Here is a 19,114-nt window from a genome sequence, read left to right as displayed (position 1 = left end):
CTGGGTCCAGGGAAGCCCTCTCCCGGGTACGAAGCCAGAGGGGTGACCCCAGGCGGGGCAGCCACGCCCCCGCACCTCGATCGCGCGGGTCCCCAGAAGAGCCGTCACCAGATCAGAGCCCGGGGGTCCCTCTGTACCCTGCCTCCCTCCCCCTATGAATCGACGGGTCCTCGGAGCTCCCCAAGCAAGGGCAGCCGAGGAGGGGATCGCGAGGTGGAAACCGCGTGCGCCCAGCCCTGCACCTGCCGAGGGGGCCGAGGAGGGGCGGGAAGGCTGGTCCCGGGCGGCGCCTCTTTTGTCCTCCCGTCGCGGCGGCCCCGGCCCGGCCTAGCTGCGGGTGGGGGTGGGAGGCCGCGGGGGGCGGGGGCGGGCCCTCGGCTCACGTGCTCGCCGCTCGGCTCTTAACCCGGCCCGCAGCCCCGCGGGGATGGCCGCGGCCGGAGCGCGCTGAGCCGGGCGTCCTCCCTGCCGCCGTCGCCGCAGCCGCCGGCCCGCGCGCCGCTCCCGCCCCTCTCCCGCCCCTCTCCCGACTGCCCGGCGCCCCCGCCCGCGGCTCCCGCAGCCCGCGCCTCCCCGCCCGCCCTTCCTCCCGCCCGCGCCGCGCAGCTCGCCGCCGCAGCCCCCGGACCCGGAGGATTATGAGCGAGCCATGAGGCGGCTGCGGCGCTGGGCGTTCGCGGCGCTGCTGCTGCTGCTGCTGCCGCTGCTCCCCTCGCCCGGTGAGTGACCCCCGCCCGGCCCGGCCTCGGCGCCCCCTCCCTGCCCCCGCCCCGGGTTTTGCGGCGGTTTCTGCTGCAGCCACATTTTCCTGCAGTGCTCGGGGTGACAGCAGGTCCAGAGCGCGGGAGGGCGTGGGGGGGGGAGGGAGGGTGCGTGCACCCACCTGTCCACATCTGCCCCCCACTGCGGCCAGCCCCCTGCCGCCGGCCGGCGGACTCTGCAGGTCTGTGAGGCTTTGGTGGGGGGGCAGTCGTGACGGTCGGGCTGGAGTGCAGCTCCTGGCCCCCTCCCCATCGGGTTCTTGCCTCGGCAGGGCAGCAGATCCTCCCACCCAGATCCCCCCAGGGTTCCAGGAGCCACATCAGGGTGGGGGATGGGCGTGCCGTACCCACCCCATTCCCGTCTCTTGCCCCATGGTGGGAATCTGTCTGCAGCTATGCCCTTTTCTCCCCAGGTGTGGGGACCCGGGGTCCCGCCGGAGCTCTGCGCTGGAGGGTCTCTCCCCCGTTGGGGGGCCTGGAAGCCTCGGAGGTCACAGAGCCCAGCCGTCTGGTGGGGGAGAGCTCCGGGGGAGAGGTCCGAAAGCAGCAGTTGGACACCAGGGTCCGCCAGGAGCCTCCCGGTGGACCGGTGAGTGGGGCCGGCAGTGAGGCCAGGGGGCTGGAGCAGGCCTTAGAGCCCAGGGGAGACCACGGGGCAGCCAGGGCTTGGGCGCCTGCCTCCCCAGCAGCCGGCTCCTGCAGCTTCCCCTTCTGTACAATGGGCTACCAAGGGGGTGCTGGAGTCCACTAGTGGGAGCACACACCTGCCCCTCTCCAGGCCCCCTCCCATCAGGGTGGGGATCCCCTGCCCTCCGCGGACCTAGAAGGCCCAGGGCTCAATCCAGCCTCGGTCAGCTTTCCGCCAGCCCCCTCTCCTGCCAAAGCAAGCCGTCCTACACCAGATGGGGCTTGGGGAGGGCAGTGAGAGGCAGGAAGAAGCAGCTAAGAGGCCAGTCAGGGGTTAGGGCTGCTGGGTGCCCGCCACAGCCACCCTCAGTGGGCTTTTTTGGGGACCAGCTTAGTGCTTGCTTCTGCCTCAGTTTCCCCCTGTGCCCTGATCGAATTGTTGTTCTCCTTTCCGTTCTCGCTGTGGGTGGGCCTTGGGAAAATGTTCAAGGCCCCAAGCTCACTCACAAATGCCCACTCCACTCACCCACTGTCCCTTTCAGCTGCCAGGCCCCTCCTGCCTCCCTGAGGAAGGTTGGGAATGAAGGAGATTAATTGCAATTAATAATTAATTAATGTCATGTGAATAATAATCACCCAGATGGAATATTCATTCAGCATGCCTAGGCTCTCCAGGAGCTCGAAGCTGAAAGTTAGCCAGGCCAAGGGGTCGGCGAGGGCAGGACGGCAAAGGCCTGGCAGAAATAGGAGGAGGAGAGAGACTCAGAGGAGTACAATCAAGGTCTGGGAAGTTTTGGCAGCTGGGAGTGGTGGGAGGTAAATTGGGCTGGGCAGAGGGAGGAAGCAGGGAAACGGAGGCTAACATTGCGGACATCTGTCAGACTGGCTTCTGGCCCTGCCTAATGTACTTGGTTAAAAGCCCTTAGGGGGGGTGGAGGGGGCTGTGGCGTTGCCGGGGGGTGGGGGGGCGGGGGTACTCGGGGAAATGGAATGGAGCAGGAAGGCGGCATGCATAATAGATGGACCATCACTCAGGGCAGTGTGGAGTGGGGGAGGGGTGGTTAATGGTCCTGAGCGGGCAGGCCTGGTGAAGATGGGGAGGGGTGGGGGGAGGTGGGCTGGGAGGGAGGGGAAGGCGGTGGAGGCTGCCTTTGGGGCCTGCCCAGGTTCCCTGGCAGGTGGTAGATGGGCAGTAGGGATGGTCCCAGGGCCAGGGATAGGGTGTCCTGGCTGGGTTTGGCCCTTGGTCTGACTTTCTTCCTTGGTGGCCCCCCACCTGTGAACCGTGCACCCCAAGCCTGTGTTGGCTGGGAGTTGGCTGCCGTTCCTGGCTGCTGGGAGTCTGACTGGTGTCTTAGGGGATGTCCAGATTGGAGGATGGGGTGGTACCACAGTGGGGTCAGAGGACAGGGATGAGGGAAAGCCGGGGGGCCAGGGAAGGATGAAGAGTGGGTGCTCCTTCGGCTTAGTCCTTCCTGAAGAGAAAGAGTGCGGGCAGGAGTCTGAGGTATGGTGGTACCTGTGATGGTGGGGAGACGGGGATGGGTGCGCTTGGACTGGATGCGTTGAGTATGCAGAGGATGGGGGAGTCTCTCTGGGTGTCTCTCTGCTGGGTGAGTGGGTGGCATGTGGCATGTGTTACAGTGTGTGAGTGACCAAGTCTGAATAAGCCCAACCGGTGTCTGGAGGGTGGGAGTGGAGCTTCTGTGGAGCTGTGGGGCAGTGGTCACGGTCGCTTCCAGTGGGGGTCTCTCTGGGACTGAGCCTTCCCTGGGACCTCCCTGCAGCCTCCCAATGAGGTTCACTCATTGTCCTGACTTGTCTGTACCCCATTTTCCCCTGGGGTGGAATTCTTACAACTCCAACTCCGTAAGGCGGGTAACTTTTGTCTGCCCATTTTGCAGATGAGCAAACTGCGGCTCAGAGAGATTAAGTAACTTGCCCAAAGTCAATGAGATCTTAATCAGTGGGGTGATTTTCTCCAAGAGCAGGGATCTTCCCACAGTGCCGTTCTGCCTCCAGGCACTCTCTGGGTTTTGGCACGGGGGTGGGGGTGGGGGGGCATTTCCCAATCTCCCTCCCCCCCCAGCCCAGCACAAGGTGGAGGAAGGCCAAGGGAGACAGAAAGACATGTCCAGAATATTCCCACCTGACCGGAAGGAGGCCCCTCTAGCTCCCACTTGGCATTTCTCCCTGGAGCACTTCTGGCCTCAGAACCTCAGGGGCCGATGGTGGAGCCCGTGCAGCGTTGAGCCCAATGTCCCAACAGGAAGCGTCCCACCCTGCTGCTGTGTGGTTTTGTCTGAAGTTCTTGCACCCTTTTGGGATCTCAAGCCAAACAAGGTCTTGGGTCAGCAGCAAGATCTCCATCTGCTGTGGGTCATGTGACAAGTTTGGGGGCACGTGCGGGCCGGCAGGGCTGGGATGGTGGGAACCAGGGTGCTCACCTGCTCTGGCCTTGGGCCAGCACCTTTCTGAGCCCGGATCCCTCAAATCAGGATGATGAGAACATTGATCTCAGACCCACCCACTGCCAGGAGGTAGTGTTGGGGAAAGACTCCTGGCTTTTGTGAGGGGGGACCAGGGAGAGCGAAGCAGTCCAGGAAGGAGTTCGAAGCTAGAGAAATTACAATTTACTGGGCCCTCAATGGGACAGGCACTGTTCTACCTTTCTATGTTATTAATTTATTTCATCCGCATCACAACTCCAGGAGGTGGGGCTATTATTATTCCCATTTCACAGATGGGGAAGCAGGCACAGAGAGGTGAAGTAACTACCCCAGGTCACTCAGCACTTAAGCAGCATGGTCAAGCTTGATTTTCAGGGCAGCCCTCTTAGCCAGTGCATGCCGCCGGCCCCTCGCTCAAGGGTACAGCAAAGAAAGGCCCAGGGGACTCTGCCCTCCTTGCCACGGCTCTCAACATCTCACTTCTGTCCAGTTTGGAAACAGGCTAGGCCTGAGGCTGAGAGGTCGGGGAGCTTCTGGAAGTGTAGAAATCTGGGATCACAGGGAGCCTGCAGCTGGGTGTGAGGCGGAAGAACAAGCAGGGCCTCAGTGTACAGTTGGGCTGGTTGTTCACTGCACAAGGGTGCCCGGGCCAGTGGGCTGAATGAATCGGAGGACTCGTGAGGCTGCATGTGTTCTGAAGGGACCCTTTTTCTAATCCACACGAAGCGGCTGTGCAGGTTGTGCCGCCCCCTGAAAAACCCAGCCTCCTTCGGAACCAAGGAGAGGGCAGGATGTGAGTTAGTGAACGGGGGCGTGGAGGGTCCCAGGCCCAGGAGTCAGCTGGCAGAGGGGACCTCAGTCACTGGGTTGAGCTCCTGTGAGAGCTGCCCAGACCAGCATTTGCCACCTGAAAGCCCTTAACCGAGGACGTGTGCTGTGGTGTCTGCGTTTTCTTGCTGAGCAGGAGTGGGGGGCAGTTAGGCAAGGCTCAGTCCTCAGCCCCTTGCAAGATGGCAGTCACGGGCAGGAAGCCACAGGGCCTGCGCCTGGAGCCCTAGTACCTGCCCTGGGCCAAGGTCACAGCTCTGACCTGGGATCAGAGGCAGGAGGGGGTTCCTGGGAGGGGGCTGGTGGCTGGAAGGATTTGTGCTGGGCCCAGCTCGCTCCAGGTGGGCCCTGAACGAGCCCTGCCATGAGGTTGGGCAGAGGGAGAGTTCCTGCAGGAAGTTCAGCTTCCATTCGAAAGGCTGTACCTGTGGCTTTGGCGCGGGACAGCCTCAGTGGGTCCTGGCTCCCCTGCTTCTGACTGAGTGGCCTGGGCAAGCCTTCTGAACCCCACCTTCCCCATCCATGAGATGGGGGTAACAGTAGTCTCTACTTCGCCCAGGCTGCTGCGAGGATTAGAGGAGATGATGGGTGTCAGGTGTCCTGCCTGGGATCCGGCAGGAGCAGATGTTCAACATCTGGCCTCCTGAGTGTCCGGGGCCAGGTGTGGCAGGCGGGCTGGGTGTCAGGAACAGGAGCCAGGGCATTTGGGGTTACCTGTCAGACTCCGTGCAGGGTTGGGGGAGGGGCAACGTGGCAGGAGTCTTGAGTCCTCCCCAGCCAGACTCCAGCCTGTGGGCTTGGCCTCACCAAAACACCCCTCCTGGCTGCCTGGAGGGACCCAGCTGCCCAGAGTCTGTCCCCAGAGAGACTAATGACCCTGTAAGGAGTCACTCTGTCCTCAAGCATTTAGGTCAAATCCCATTATCGGAAGTTGGTCCAACTGTTCTCACTATCTGGGACTCCCGCTGTCCTGCCGAAAAGTGCAGGCTCGGCGCATCTTGGGGGACCAGGGCTGGGAAGGCGGGGATTTCTCCCAGGTGGGGCTCCTGCCTCTCTGGCTCCTCCCCCTCTGCCACCACCAGCCCACGCGGTTTCTCCAGTGCCTCAAAGCCCTGTTCAGCGGGAACATTTATACTTCCTTTTTCATTGATTATTATATTACTAATCCTTGTGAGAAAAACACATTTAAAAGGGCTTTCATTTAGTCCTCATGACAGCATCATTTTACCAGTGGGGAAACTGAGGCTCAGAGAGGGTAAGCAGCTCACTCGGGCCTTCTGATGCCTTTCCTTCAACATAAGTGTTGACCCCCTGGGCAAGGAAAAAGGTGGGTGTAGCCCGAACCCCAGGGGACTAAAGGCCGCCCCTGTGAAGAATTGAATCAGTGACCAAAGAAATCGATGTGCCCGAGGTCCCAGGGATAGAGAGGGGCCGAAGCCCCGTCAGGTGGGTGGGTGGGTGCACGCCCTGTGGTCGCAGACGAGGGTGAGGAGAAGGTCCTGGGAGGAGATGGAAGCTTGGGAGGAGGGATTCAGGGGAACTGTTTGAGGGGTAGCGCCTGGATGTTCAAACTTTCTGAGGTGTTTGGGAACCCGAAAGATATTTAGGCTTCCCCTTCCCGAGGCTGTGACTGTAGGTCTGGGGTGGAGGCCTGGCATCTGTATTTGTGATTCTGGGGCTTCAGCGGGAGTTTTGCCTCCTTGCCTCCACGCTCGTATCTGGTGGGGGGCAAGCAGGTGCCTGGAGAGTGGACCAGCTAGCGACAGGGGAGGGTGAGGTCAGCGCAGCCAGGTGGTCACAGCGGCCATGAGAGACAGGAACTCCGGCCCGAGGGTGAGCCTCGACCCAGCTTCTCCCAAGCGTGGCCCTGGGCCAGTCACCTCCAAGTGTCCCTCCCTGGCGTTTATAAAATGAGCACCAGACTGCCGGGGCAGGTTGAGATCCAATGAGCCTGAGCACGTGAGAGCCAGTGGCCGGGGAGCGAGAGGCAAGCACGGGGCACAGGGTGGAGGCCCGGTCGGCCGGTCACCAGCAGCGCTGAGCTGGGTGCAAAGGAGGGCAGCAGTCGGGGACAGAAGGGGCTCCTGAGGGAGGGACTGAGGGATAGCGAGAGAGGTCAGGGACAGGTCTGGCAGAATGCAGGCCAGGAGCAGTTTGGATTTGATAGAACATGGGCTGAAAGCTCAGCTGGGAGTGTGTGGGTTGGTGGGGGGAGGTTAAGACGCTGGTGCCAGCAGGAACCCCCTACCCGGGCGCCTGGGGTCCAGAGGGCCTGGGGACTGAGGTGGCTTCTCCTGATCTTTCTCCTCCTGCAGACAGGGGGTGTCCCCCCCAGTGCCCCTGCATCGGGCCAGGTTAGGCAAACGTGCCCCATTATCTGCTTTCCGTCCTCTTCTTCCCGTAGCCTTTGGTGGTTCCCCCAACCCCTCCTGGGCTTGCCTCCCAGTCCCAGCAGCTGCCCTTGCACTGCCCCAGGATCCTACCTGGCCTGAACCCTGTGTCCTGCTGGGGAAGAGGGCCTCCCAGCCCCACAGTTAGGCCTTGCCAGGTAAGGAGAGGGATGAGGCCTCAGCAGGCTGCAGGAAGTGGTGGGGACAAAGGCCACCTGGTGTCTGCTCCCGCATCGGTCCGGGCTTTACCCTGAGTTGGGGTCAGCTTGGTCTGCACAGAGAGTGGGGAGGCCAGATGGGTTAGCTCGCTGACTTTCTGAGTGGGGGAGTTTCTGCAAGCACCAGGGTCGACTCTTCCAGAATCCTCCAGGCCCAGGACAACCTCTGCCACACAAGGCAACCTTGCAGCCTTGCATCTGGGCTCATCTTACCATTTTCAGTGGGAAAATCTGAGGCTCAGAGAGGTTGCTGGATTATCCCTGAGGCTACCAACTTTAGAGAGCGGAATCAAGGCAAGGGGCCTGGACAGGCTGCTCTCCTGGGTGGCCAGCATAGGGGCCGGGATAGAGGCTTGTCGGTGGGGGCCAGAAAGAACAAGCAGGAACAGACCTGAGGGCAAGAGAGGGCAGAAGTGGTCCAGACAGGGATGGGTGGGGAAGGCAGAGATAGTCCAAGTCCAGGAGGGGAGAGGGAGGGCAGGGGTGGTCCAGACCAAGGAGTTAGGGTATTGGGGACAGAGCTGGTCGAGGCCCAGGGGCAGGGGGAGGGCAGGGGTTGTCCAGGCCAAGGTGGGGAGAGGGAAGCAGTGACTCCTTGTCTTTGACTTTCTATTTCAAATCTGGTTGACGCTCTAGGGGCTCAGGATGGAGCTTGGAGCCTCGGTCAGCCTGGGGTGGGGTGAGTCAGTGTCTTTGGGGCTCAGAGGGCTGCCTACCTCACCCTGACTCCCAGGGCCTCTCATGGACACTGGGCCGTTTCCATCTTACCTCACCGTTGAGGGGAGAAGGCCCTAGAAGCTGGTTCCCTAGGCTTGAATCCCAGCTCTACCACTTCTTAGCCTTACGACCATGGGCATGTTAGTTAGCCTCTCTGTGCCTCAGTTTCCCCATATGTTAGATGAGGATAACATTAGTATCTATCCCATTGGGTTGTAGTGAAGATCAAATACGACGATACTTGTAAAGTATTTAGAACAGTGCCTGGCGCACAAGCGCTCATGAAGATTAGAAATCTAGGGGGCTGATCAGGAAGCCGAGTACACCAGGCTATGGAATTTCGTGACATCGGGGCTCCCCTCCATCTTGTAACCTGCTCCCCCCGAAAGATAAGGCAGCCAACAAACTTCCTCACATCTGTACAGCCCAGTGGTGGGCCCCTCCTCTGGGGATCTGGATTTGTCTCCTTAAACGGACGGGGATGAACAGAAGGCTCCAGCCCCCCTCAGGCCCTTCCTGTGCTTTGAGATCTTTTGTAAGACCTGAGGCTTGGGCTGGGGACGTGGGAGCCGAGAAGGCTGACTTCTCCTCAGCCCAGACTCTCCTGCCGTTTCTTCTTTTGGGGTCGCTTTCCCTCCAGGCACACTAGCGTCAGGTCTGGAATCCGCACCCGCTACAGTAGCTGGGCACCCAGGCCTGGGAGGGCAGCCATCTTGCTCAGGCCTGGTACGTTGCCATGACAACCTGCCCCACTGCAAAGGCCCCTCTGAAAAATTTATCAGGAAAACTTCCGTGTTTAAAAATTAACCATGGGATTGAAATATCAAAGATGAGCTGCTTTGGGCGAGGCAGAGGGCAATGGACTTGGGGGTAGAGGAGCCACGTTCTTTCCCCCGACAGGATGGCATTTGCCCATCATCCCAGCTTCCAGGGGCCCTGCGATCATTTCTAACCCATTCCACCCCTGTCTGCAGTGTACGAGGCCTCCTCCATAAGTTGAGGCTAGGGCCAAGGTAGGGGGACAGGAAGGGAGGGGCCTGCTTCAGCAGGGCCCTGGGGTCACACTGCACCCCATCTCCTGTTTGCCTTTTTCCCGTGATACTTCTCGGGGCCTCCCTTTAGTTCACCTGTGGGTGAGCTGCCCCTGCCCATCCCTACCGTAGACTGGCCCCAGGGCCATACCAGAGAGGGTGGGCTGGCACCCAGAGAGCCGGGAGGCCTGTGCCCCGGGATGTGTGCTCCTGCCCCTCCCCCCAGGAAAGGAACAGGGTCTTGGAGGAAGATGAGCTTGGAGGAAAGCATCTTCCCCCCAGATCAATGGTACCCACAGCTGCCGGGCCTGGGCCATCCCCTCCCCAGGTTGACTCCCCTTCTGCCTTCCCCCACTTTCTCCCAGCCTGTCCACCTGGCCCAGGTGAGTTTCGTCATCCCCGCCTTCAACTCAAACTTCACTCTGGACCTGGAGCTGAACCAGTGAGTGTGGCCTTGAGTCTGGGGGAAGGGCACCTGGATCTGAGCTGTGGTGGGACCCAAACAGGACCCAGCCCCACTGTGACCCGCTCCTTCCTCCTGCCCACTCTGTCTGTTCCAGTCACCTTCTCTCTTCGCAATATGTGGAGCGCCACTTCAGCCGGGAGGGGCCCACCCAGCACAGCACCGTGAGTGCCTTTGGAAGGGGATGGGGAGGTGGTATGAAGGGACAGGTGGCTGGCGGAGATGGGGTCTGGGGTATATTCTACACTCGGGTTGGGCCTGGCCCCTCCAGGATTGGAGTCGGGGTGGCCTGTCGAATGGCATGGAGCCCTCAGCTCCCCTCGCCCAGCTCCAGAGGGCTGACCCCCAGCCAGCCTGTCTGCCAGCATGGAGACATTCCAGGACCCCCACTGCTCCATGCCCAGAATCTTCTGGCAGGGGGCGGTTGGGGCAACGCCCCTCTTGCTCAGCACCAAGGTCCTGGGAATTCCGGGCTGCCTGGGACCCCAGGGTCCCAGCCCTGAAGGCCCAGGGGTGCAAGCAAAGATGAATGGGTGTCTATAGATAGCCTCGGCCCTCCCCCTCCAGACTGGTCAGTAACCGGAGCACAAGTAATTCTGCAGGAAGCAGAGGGGAGGGGGTGCTCGTCCCCTCTGACCTGTGAGCCTGGCCAGGAGGACACACGCTGCTCACTTTTCCTCAGCCACAGACCATGCGTCCAGGGGTGGTCCACAGAGGCTGTGGCGTCTGTGAACACACCGTGTGTGAACTGGTGTGTGTGTGTTGGGGGTGAGTCCATAGCTTTCATCTGATTAAGTGAGCTGATCCGTGGGAAGTGCTTAGAATGGTGCCTGGCACCCAGTAGGTGCTATATGAACGTCAGCTAGTCTTCTCAAATGAGTCTGTGATCCCTGTACCAGCCCCAACTCATGGTTAAGAGCCACTGATGTGCCCCAAAGTCCTCACGTTGTAGGTGAGGTAAAGCAGGCCCAGAGAGGGCTAGGAACTTGCCCAAGGTGAAACAGCAAATTAGGAGCATAGCCAGAGCAGAGCCGGGCTCCAGATCCCCAGGTGTATCCAGGGACCGCAGCCCTGCACACGGGGCAGCTTCAGCGGCCCTCACCCGTCCTCCTGCCTTCATGCGGGGAAGGGAGCGTGTCCACTCACGCTCTCTGCTCCCCCAGGGGGCTGGAGACCACTGCTACTACCAGGGGAGGCTCCGAGGGAACCCGAACTCCTTTGCTGCCCTCTCCACCTGCCAGGGGCTGCAGTGAGTATGGGGAGGGGCTGGGCGGCCAGGATGAGCCTCCAGCCCTGGGGACGGTGGGGAGCTGCGTCTCTCTCGCTGCAGCGGGGTCTTCTCTGACGGGAACTTCACCTACATCATGGAGCCCCACGAGGTGGCCAGGCCTCAGGAAACCCTCCAGGTGAGCCCCTCCCTGGCCCCTCTGACAGCCCTGCCGCGCTCGTCCCAATGGCTGTCACCTCAGTGGCTACTGCTGCCTCCTCATCCTCCTGCCTTGGTAACCTCAGCCTCACTGCCCTCCCCCGTGCCCCCAGCTCCAATGTCCCCTCTGTCCCCCAAGTGACCTCCCGTCGGGCTCCAGTGTCCTTTGCCCCTGTCTCTCAGGGTGCCCCCAGGTCTTGACCCCGGAATCTGAGCATCTGGGAGATCAGATCCGACATGGGAGCTCTGGCCAGTTCTGGGTCACCCTGGGGTGGGGTGGGGGGAAGGGCTGGAGATGTTCCCCCGCAACTGGGCTCAGAGCAGATCCGGTCGGCCTCCCCAAGAACTAATTTCCCCTCATTGCAGGGACCCCTTCCCCACCTCATTTACCGGACCCCTCTCCTCCCAGCCCCCCTCGGATGCAGGGAACCAGGTAAGGGAGGGAAAATGGGGCTAGGGAGGGGGTCGACTGTGCCCCCCTCACCGGCACCCTCCCCCCAGGCTGCCTGTTTGCTGCCCCTGCCCATTCTGCTTCTCCGAACCGACCAAGGCTGAGAAGGAAAAGGCAGGTATGGGGGCCCGCACAGACCTCCTGCTGCAGAGGCCTCAGGCTGTGGCCGGGAGCAGGAGGTCACCCCCATCCATAGCCGGGGCAAAGGAGGGCTCAGACTGATGTGGCTGGAAGCCAGGGAACCACCTCTGGCAGGAAGCGCCCACCCTAGGCCCTACCACTAGTGTCTAGGCAAACCGAGGCTGCCTGCCCTGGTACCAAGGCTGGATGGGACCCGCACAAGTGGGGAACCGACACTGTCTCTGGCTGGAGTCCAGCCCCTCCTTGAGTCTGTCTGTGGCTTGGCCACGATGCCAGGCATGGAGGGGACTGATTCCAAGTGCCCACCTCCCCCCCGCCAGGTCCGCAGGGGCCACCCTACAGTGCACAGTGAGACCAAGTATGTGGAGCTGATTGTGATCAACGACCACCAGCTGGTACAGTCCCAGGCTGGGAGTAACTTTGGGAGGAGGGGCTGGAAGCAGACTGGCCCTCCGCCCACTCTCTTCTCTCCCAGTTTGAGCAGATGCGACAGTCGGTGGTCCTCACCAGCAACTTTGCCAAGTCCGTGGTGAACCTGGCAGATGTGGTGAGCAGCCCTCCCTTCCCTTCCCTCTCCTCCCACCCCCCACGCCACCGCACGCATCCTCAGGGTGAGCTCTCAAGGGCACCGTCAGCCTCTGACCCCCACTTCCTGGAGGGACAGATTGAGACCTTCCTCCAGCCCTGTTCCCCCACACCCACTCCCACCCTCCAGCCCCAGCCCCCTCCTCATCTTCTCCCTTCCTGGCCCAGATGTACAAGGAACAGCTGAATACCCGCATCGTGCTGGTTGCCATGGAAACGTGGGCAGATGGGGACAAGATCCAGGTGCAGGATGACCTCCTGGAGACCCTGGCTCGGCTCATGGTCTACCGGCGGGAGGGCCTGCCTGAGCCCAGTGATGCCACCCACCTCTTCTCGTGAGTCCCTCACCCCATGAACCCTGCCAGCCTCTGCTGGTGGCCGCGGTGCACAGGGTTACTGAACATGGCTCTGGGCCAGGCACGCTTGCAGGGTGTGGGGACTGGGCTCCCCTTGTATCTACTCCCAGCCATTTGCAGCAGTGTCTGGGCATCTTCCCCTGCATCTTAGGCTCAGGCCCCTTTTCCCTACCACCCGTGGTCTTCCTCTGCCCATAACCTCCCCTTCGTCCCCTCTTCCCCTTTCAAATGGTCCCAGCATCCCTTCCTCAGGGCATCCCTTCCAATGCCCTAGTAGGGAAAAAAATCTGATAAAAGGTCCTTGCAGTTAGAGATGATCTATTAGGAATCCCTCATTTGGCTTAAGGGCAAATGAATCCAAAGAAGGGAAGAGGATTGCCTGAGGTCACACAGACTGACATGAAGGGCAGAACTCACCTCCTCATGGAGGGTGGGGGGGGGCTCACCTGTCTCCCCATCAGAGCCCAGGGGAGCCACCACGGGGAAGGCAGTGGGTTCTCCTGACAAGCCTCTCCCTTCCAGGGGCAGAACTTTCCAGAGCACCAGCAGTGGCGCTGCCTACGTGGGGGGCATCTGCTCGCTGTCCAGGGGTGGGGGTGTGAACGAGGTGAGCAGTGTGGGGGGCGTGGCCGGGTGGGAAGGAGAGGGGCTGCGAAGGGCATGAGCCCTGTGCCTTTGGGAGGGATGTAGACATCTTTGTGCTCCATCTTCCTCACCCCAAGTATGACAACATGGGGGCCATGGCGGTGACCTTGGCCCAGACGCTGGGGCAGAACCTGGGCATGATGTGGAATAAACACCGGAGCTCGGCAGGTATCAGTGAAGACCCTCACACCCCGCCCAGACCCACACTCTAGAGATGAAGAGGGTGCCCACGGGAGGGGGGCAGTTCTTCACCCTCCCTTATATTCACCCGGCTCACCTCTCAGGGGACTGCAAATGTCCGGACAACTGGCTGGGTTGCATCATGGAGGACACTGGGTGAGTTCTTGGGGACAAAACGGGGGAGGATCTTGGGCAAAGGGAGTCCTAGAGCGAGCACTGGGTGACATTCTGGACCCGGTGGCCTCAAGAGACCCAGCTCTCTCTCGGGACCACTCAATTCCAGGAAGCACAGCTGTCTGTGGACACTGCATAGGGAGACGCACATTCCCCAGCCGGACGCCCGAATTGTTCAGGCTTGTAGTGCGCACTGTCGCCACTGGGTACCGCCAAAGCCTCATTTGGAGGCACCTTCCCTCCTTGGCGCACAAACCTCCGACTCCCGGAGTCCTGAGGTTTCGGGGAGAAGCCAGGAGCGGCGTCCCCTGCCCACTCCCCCTTGATGGGCAGGCGGGAGGATTCTCATGCAGTGTCCAGGCACATAGATCTTCAGCCTCCTCGAGATGGTGACCGAGTCCGCCGGTGCACCCCATCCCAGTCTTGAGAAGGGACGAGACAGTGGGCTGGCGGGGACTTAGCGGCACGGCCCCCTCATCCCTACCCAGGTTCTACCTACCCCGCAAGTTCTCGCGCTGTAGCATCGACGAGTATAACCAGTTTCTGCAGGAGGGCGGCGGGAGCTGCCTCTTCAACAAGCCCCTCAAGGTACCAGCCCCAGGGCTGGGAACGTGGGAGCGGGGCTTGGGCAGGGTCCCGGCCAGACTCCCGACACCCCTTCCCCGTCCAGCTCCTGGACCCGCCTGAGTGCGGGAACGGCTTCGTGGAGGCGGGGGAGGAGTGCGACTGCGGCTCGGTGCAGGTGCGAGACTAGTGCTGGTGCCAGGTGGGGGGCGGGGAACGCAGGGGTGAGTGCGAGGGAGGGTCTGGGTGGGGAGGGTCAGGGCTCACCCTCTCCCTGCGTCCCTCAGGAGTGCAGTCGCGCGGGCGGGAACTGTTGCAAGAAATGCACCCTGACTCACGACGCCATGTGCAGCGACGGGCTCTGCTGTCGCCGCTGCAAGGTGAGGGGGACCCGCCGCTGGGACGGGAAGGAGCGGGTACCGGGAGGGACTGGGCTGCGGACGTCCAGATAGGGGGCGGGACTTAAGGAGGAGGAGCCGCTGGAGGCAACTCTGTAGGGGCGGGGCTTGACGCGAAGAAAGTGCCAATGGGGAGGGAGGAGCTGGGCGTGCGGCCCTCTCCGTTCTGTTGAAGGCGGAGCTACGGGGAGTGGGGTGGAGCACCTGTTGAGAAGTAGCGGGGTGGGCGGAGCCGTGAACGGACCTGGGGGCGGTGCTGAGTGGGCAGGGAGCGGGCGGGGGCCGGGCGGAGGAGGCGGGAAGACGAGGGGTCGGTGGTTCTTGCTTGAGCCCCGCAATGCATCCCTTCCCTAGTACGAGCCGCGGGGTGTGTCCTGTCGAGAGGCCGTGAACGAATGCGACATCGCAGAGACCTGCACCGGGGACTCGAGCCAGGTCCGTCCGTCCCGGCCGCCCTGCGGAGTCCCGAGCGAGGCAACCACTATCCCTATCCGTTTAGCTCTGCTGGGTGACTGTTCTGCGCGCCCCTCCTCTCCGCTGCTGTAGTCGCCGCCGCTGATCAGCCTCAGTTTCTCATCTGAGAAAGGAGTTCTTCATGCCTTCTGGCTTTGCTCCTCCAATCGTTAAACCAGTATTTATAGTCTAGCTGGTGTTCCCAGTGCCTGGCGCAGTGCCTGGTGTCTCCTAGGGATCACAGTGGATAATAATATTATTTAATCTCTAAGTCCTTATTACATACCAGGCATTCAGTCCTCCCAGCCCTGTGAAGGAGGTGCAGGAAACTGAGGGGGACTGGAGAAACTATGGGACCTGCCAATCCATGTGGTCTGAGTTCCCTCCTCTTGTCCTTGACCTGGAGGAGCCCTGGGACCTGAGCCCCCACCTGGCGGGCCTTTGGCACCCCTTTATTCTTCCCTGGAGCCGACCTCAGCTCCCAGTCCTGGGTCAGCTCTACTCAGTCCAGCCCCTTTCTCCGCAGTGTCCCCCCAACCTGCACAAGCTGGATGGTTACTACTGTGATCACGAACAGGTATGATGGGGTGGAGCTTCCACCCCCTGTGGGTCTCTGGCTCAGTGCAGTCTCTTGTCCTCAATGTCTGTGTCCCTTGTCTCCTGTCTGTCCCTCAGGGCCGCTGCTACGGAGGTCGCTGCAAAACCCGGGACCGGCAGTGCCACGCCCTCTGGGGCCATGGTGAGTCTTTGGCTGGAGATGGGAGAGGGGAATGTGGAATACCTGGAATGGAGAGGCTGGGGACAGGCTCTGGCTGAAATGCCTTCCGCCAGATGTGCGGCTCCCCAGGATCTCAGGGACCCAGCTGGACTTGGGGTCAGGCCTGAGGTCCCGGGTGGGTTCTGGAGTGGGTGGGGTGATGCCTGGCGCCATCTCCCTACAGCGGCCGCTGATCGTTTCTGTTACGAGAAGCTGAACGTGGAGGGGACAGAACGTGGGAACTGTGGGCGCAAGGGGTCAGGCTGGGTCCAGTGCAATAAACAGTGAGTAGTCAAAGCTCCTGGTTGGGCTTCCCCAGTTTTGGGGCTGGGGCTCTGGGGCTGGGCAGGGTTTTTTCAGAGATGGGGCGGGCTATGAGTCCCAGCGGGAGACTGTGTGAAAAATCAGGGGGAGAGGGCAGATACGAAGTCAGTTGTTGGGTCTGACGTCAGACTTGGGGCCCACTGTCTCCACACTACCCCAACAGGGATGTGCTCTGTGGCTTCCTCCTCTGTGTCAACATTTCTGGAGCTCCTCGGCTGGGGGACTTAGGGGGAGACATCAGCAGCGTCACTTTCTACCACCAGGGCAAGGAGCTGGACTGCAGGTGTGGGCTGGGACCATGGCTGGGGAAGGGGAGGTTGCAGCCGTGATGGGGTCGGGGGCAAGGGCAGAGGTCGGCTGTGCTGTTTCCCCAGGGGTGGCCACGTGCAGCTGGCCGATGGTTCAGACCTGAGCTACGTAGAGGACGGCACAGCCTGCGGGCCCAACATGCTGTGCCTGGACCATCGCTGCCTGCCAGCCTCTGCCTTCAACTTCAGCACCTGCCCTGGCAGCGGGGAGCACCGGATCTGCTCCCACCACGGGGTGGGTGCCTGGAGGTCAGGGATCAGGGGAAGGGCTTACAAGTGGGAACAGGGCCCTGCTCACCTCTACCGGCCCCACCCCACCTCTAGGTCTGCAGCAATGAAGGGAAATGCATCTGTCAGCCAGACTGGACGGGCAAGGACTGCAGTATCCACAACCCCCTGCCTACGTCTCTGCCCACAGGGGAGACGGAGAGATATAAGGGTGAGGCTGGAGCTGGCCAGGGTGGGGCTCCATCTTTCCTGTCCTCCATGACTGTCCCTGCCAACCGAGCCCTGCCCTCCTCCCTAGGTCCCAGCGGCACCAACATCATCATCGGCTCCATCGCCGGGGCTGTCCTGGTTGCAGCCATCGTCCTGGGCGGCACGGGCTGGGGATTTAAGTAAGACACACACACGGCCCCTGCACCCCCTGGCCTCCTCTGGGGTTATCAGAACCCCAGGCTGTTGGAATTGAGGGGCCTCCCTGAGGGGTTAACCAAACCGGAGCGCGCCTGTCACAATCCAAGCCAGCCCACAGCGTCTTGTCTTAACATTTAAAAGAATTGGTTGCTCACATTTAAAAACCCAGGAGATTTTACGTTAAGAATCCTGATTTCCAGCTTCTCTTGAAATGTGAGAAGATGGGGGCCCCCTGTGCTTCAGTGCATCCCAGCCTGGCCACAGAGTGGAGCTGAGCAGGGAGCTGCCCGAGTCCTCAGTCCCCAGGCCCCACCCAGCCTACGGTGCTCTGTGGGCACCCGTGTCTGGGCCCCTCGAGCTGGTCTAACCCCTGAGTGTACAGAGGAGGACCTGAGGCTCAGGGTCATGCGGTGAGTTAGTTGCAGTCAGGACTCAAACCCAGGACCCAAGTTCAGTAGGTATTCCTGGTAGCGCTCCCTGGGCCTGTCATTAGCATCTAGGTCCCGGGGCCCCTGGCCCATCTCTGGGGCAAAGGGTCTCCCGGGAGCCAGAAGGCCCCTCCCTGGGAGAAGGACAAGGTCACAGACGGCTCCTTTTCCTTTCTCTGCCTGTCCTCTCCTTGGCTCCTGAAGAAACATCCGCCGAGGAAGGTATGACCCGACCCAGCAGGGGGCAGTGTGACGCCGGCCACGCCATCCCTCCCGCTGTCCCTGTCTCCTCCATCTCATTCGTCACCTCGCATTCTGTGGACGGGGAGCTGGGGCTGGTTCCTCCACCCTCGCTGTCACTGCTGTCACTACAGGGGTGGGAGAACCCCACTCCAGGAAGTGTCCTCGACTTGCCCCTTGCCCCTTCCTCCAGTCCACCCACCCCCGCAGGCCTTGGTCGTTTAACTCCTGCCCTTCCTACGGCCAGACCACCTCTGGCCCCGTGGGCCCTGGAGCTGTGCCCCCACCCACACAGGCCCTAACCCCTGGGAAGGGAGCCTACCTCTGCGTCCCATCTGTTTTGTCTTTCATGTCACCGCTGTCTGACCTCCCGCCAGATCCCCTCCCTGACCAGCCTGTGACTTGCTGTCTCCAGGGCCCAGCACTGACCTCCCAGGGCCCAGCTCGAGGGCTCTCCTGGGCCCTGCCTTACATCCTCCCCTGATGCCCCCTCTCCATTCCAGGTCTGGAGGAGCCTAAGTGCCCTCCCCCTCCCTCCGAGCCTGGCGTCCACCATCTCGGCCCTGAACCAGGAGTCTGCCCCCGCCCAGCCACGGAGGGAGGCATCATGCAAATGTCTTCCGGGCTCAGCCCGTCAACCCCCGGCCCTACAGGGGCTTGGGGCCGGGTTGTGGCCCTGCCCTCACACCACCAGGGTGGACCAGGCCTGCAGGGCCTTTCCCCCATGGTCCCCCGCCCCACCTCATGCAGCTTTGGCCTTGCACACCAACTCTCCCTGTGTGAATGTACCTTCCATCATCACAGATTGCCACAGCTCAAGTTGGGTGGGGGGAGGGCTAGAGGGGTGCCCCAGTGGGGCAGGCAGCCACCAGTGGGCATGGCCTGGGATGGCCCCTCCTCAAAACCTGGCAGCTGGGACCAGGCAGGGTTTAAGCTCTCTGGGACCTAGTGGGAGAGGGCTGACATCTACATTTTTTTTTTTTTTTTTTTTTACTGAATCTCAACTGATGAATGTAACTTTGGGGGTGCTGGGGCCAGGGCAGTTGTGGGGATGTTTCGACATTTGCAGGAAGGACTGGAGGAGCTGAGGTCTGACCATCCCCGCCGTCCCTCCCCTGGGATGGTCACACCTGGAATCTTCTCACTGAACACAGACGTCCCCAAGCCAGGCAGGGGCCTGGCATCCCTGCTTGCCCCCTCCGCCCAGCCCTGCTGAGCTTGGAGAGAAGTACGAGTGCTGATTCAAACCAAAGCTGCCTGTTCCGTGCCCAAGGCCTAGGTTATGGGTGCGGCAACCACATGTCCCAGATTGTCTTCAATTCCAAAACAACCGTCCTGCTGTCCCTGCCAGGACACATGTATTGGGGGGACGATCCTAGAAAATACAGTCCCTAAAATAACATGGCACCTTCCCCCTTTCAAGAAGGGTGATTCTGACTCAGGGTTTAGGTGCCCCCTGGCGTGGCCTGGAGGTTCCCGGCTGGGCCATCTTCCCAGGGAGCACTCTCCCAAGGACGGAAGGCCAGGGGTGGCCCAGTGCCTGGAGGGTTAGGGGCTCTGCCT

The 19,114-nt window shown here is 61.4% G+C and overlaps 1 protein-coding gene across 2 annotated transcripts; it reads left to right on the top strand.

Annotated features, from left to right (window-relative positions):
- Nucleotides 1–232: 232 nt before the first annotated feature.
- ADAM11 (ADAM metallopeptidase domain 11) lies at nt 233–17,564 on the top strand (the record flags this gene model as incomplete). 2 transcript variants are annotated; one of them, XM_082861392.1, is made up of 26 exons in its annotated part: nt 233–719; nt 1,175–1,350; nt 9,388–9,464; nt 9,583–9,649; nt 10,649–10,734; nt 10,816–10,891; nt 11,278–11,344; nt 11,413–11,480; nt 11,824–11,898; nt 11,979–12,050; nt 12,257–12,423; nt 12,967–13,051; nt 13,167–13,257; nt 13,374–13,425; nt 13,932–14,031; nt 14,114–14,185; nt 14,295–14,387; nt 14,760–14,840; nt 15,385–15,435; nt 15,534–15,597; nt 15,800–15,899; nt 16,103–16,222; nt 16,314–16,482; nt 16,572–16,686; nt 16,774–16,864; nt 17,516–17,564. In XM_082861392.1, 26 exons carry the CDS (start codon nt 650–652, stop codon nt 17,562–17,564), a joined length of 2,334 nt encoding a protein of 777 aa, XP_082717518.1. The 2 variants fall into 2 exon arrangements, with proteins under 2 accessions (XP_082717518.1, XP_082717519.1); XM_082861393.1 differs by lacking the exons at nt 233–719; nt 1,175–1,350; nt 9,388–9,464; ... (2 more) ...; nt 10,816–10,891; nt 17,516–17,564 and having other exon boundaries at nt 11,331–11,344; nt 11,413–11,476; nt 16,774–16,868.
- Nucleotides 17,565–19,114: the final 1,550 nt, after the last annotated feature.

Source organism: Leucopleurus acutus (genome assembly GCF_964270905.1).
Source record: "Leucopleurus acutus genome assembly, chromosome: 19".
In the NCBI taxonomy this organism is placed as follows: domain Eukaryota; kingdom Metazoa; phylum Chordata; class Mammalia; order Artiodactyla; family Delphinidae; genus Leucopleurus; species Leucopleurus acutus.
The sequence above is the reverse complement of the archived record's forward strand: the minus strand, read 5'-3'. Positions and strand labels throughout refer to the sequence as shown.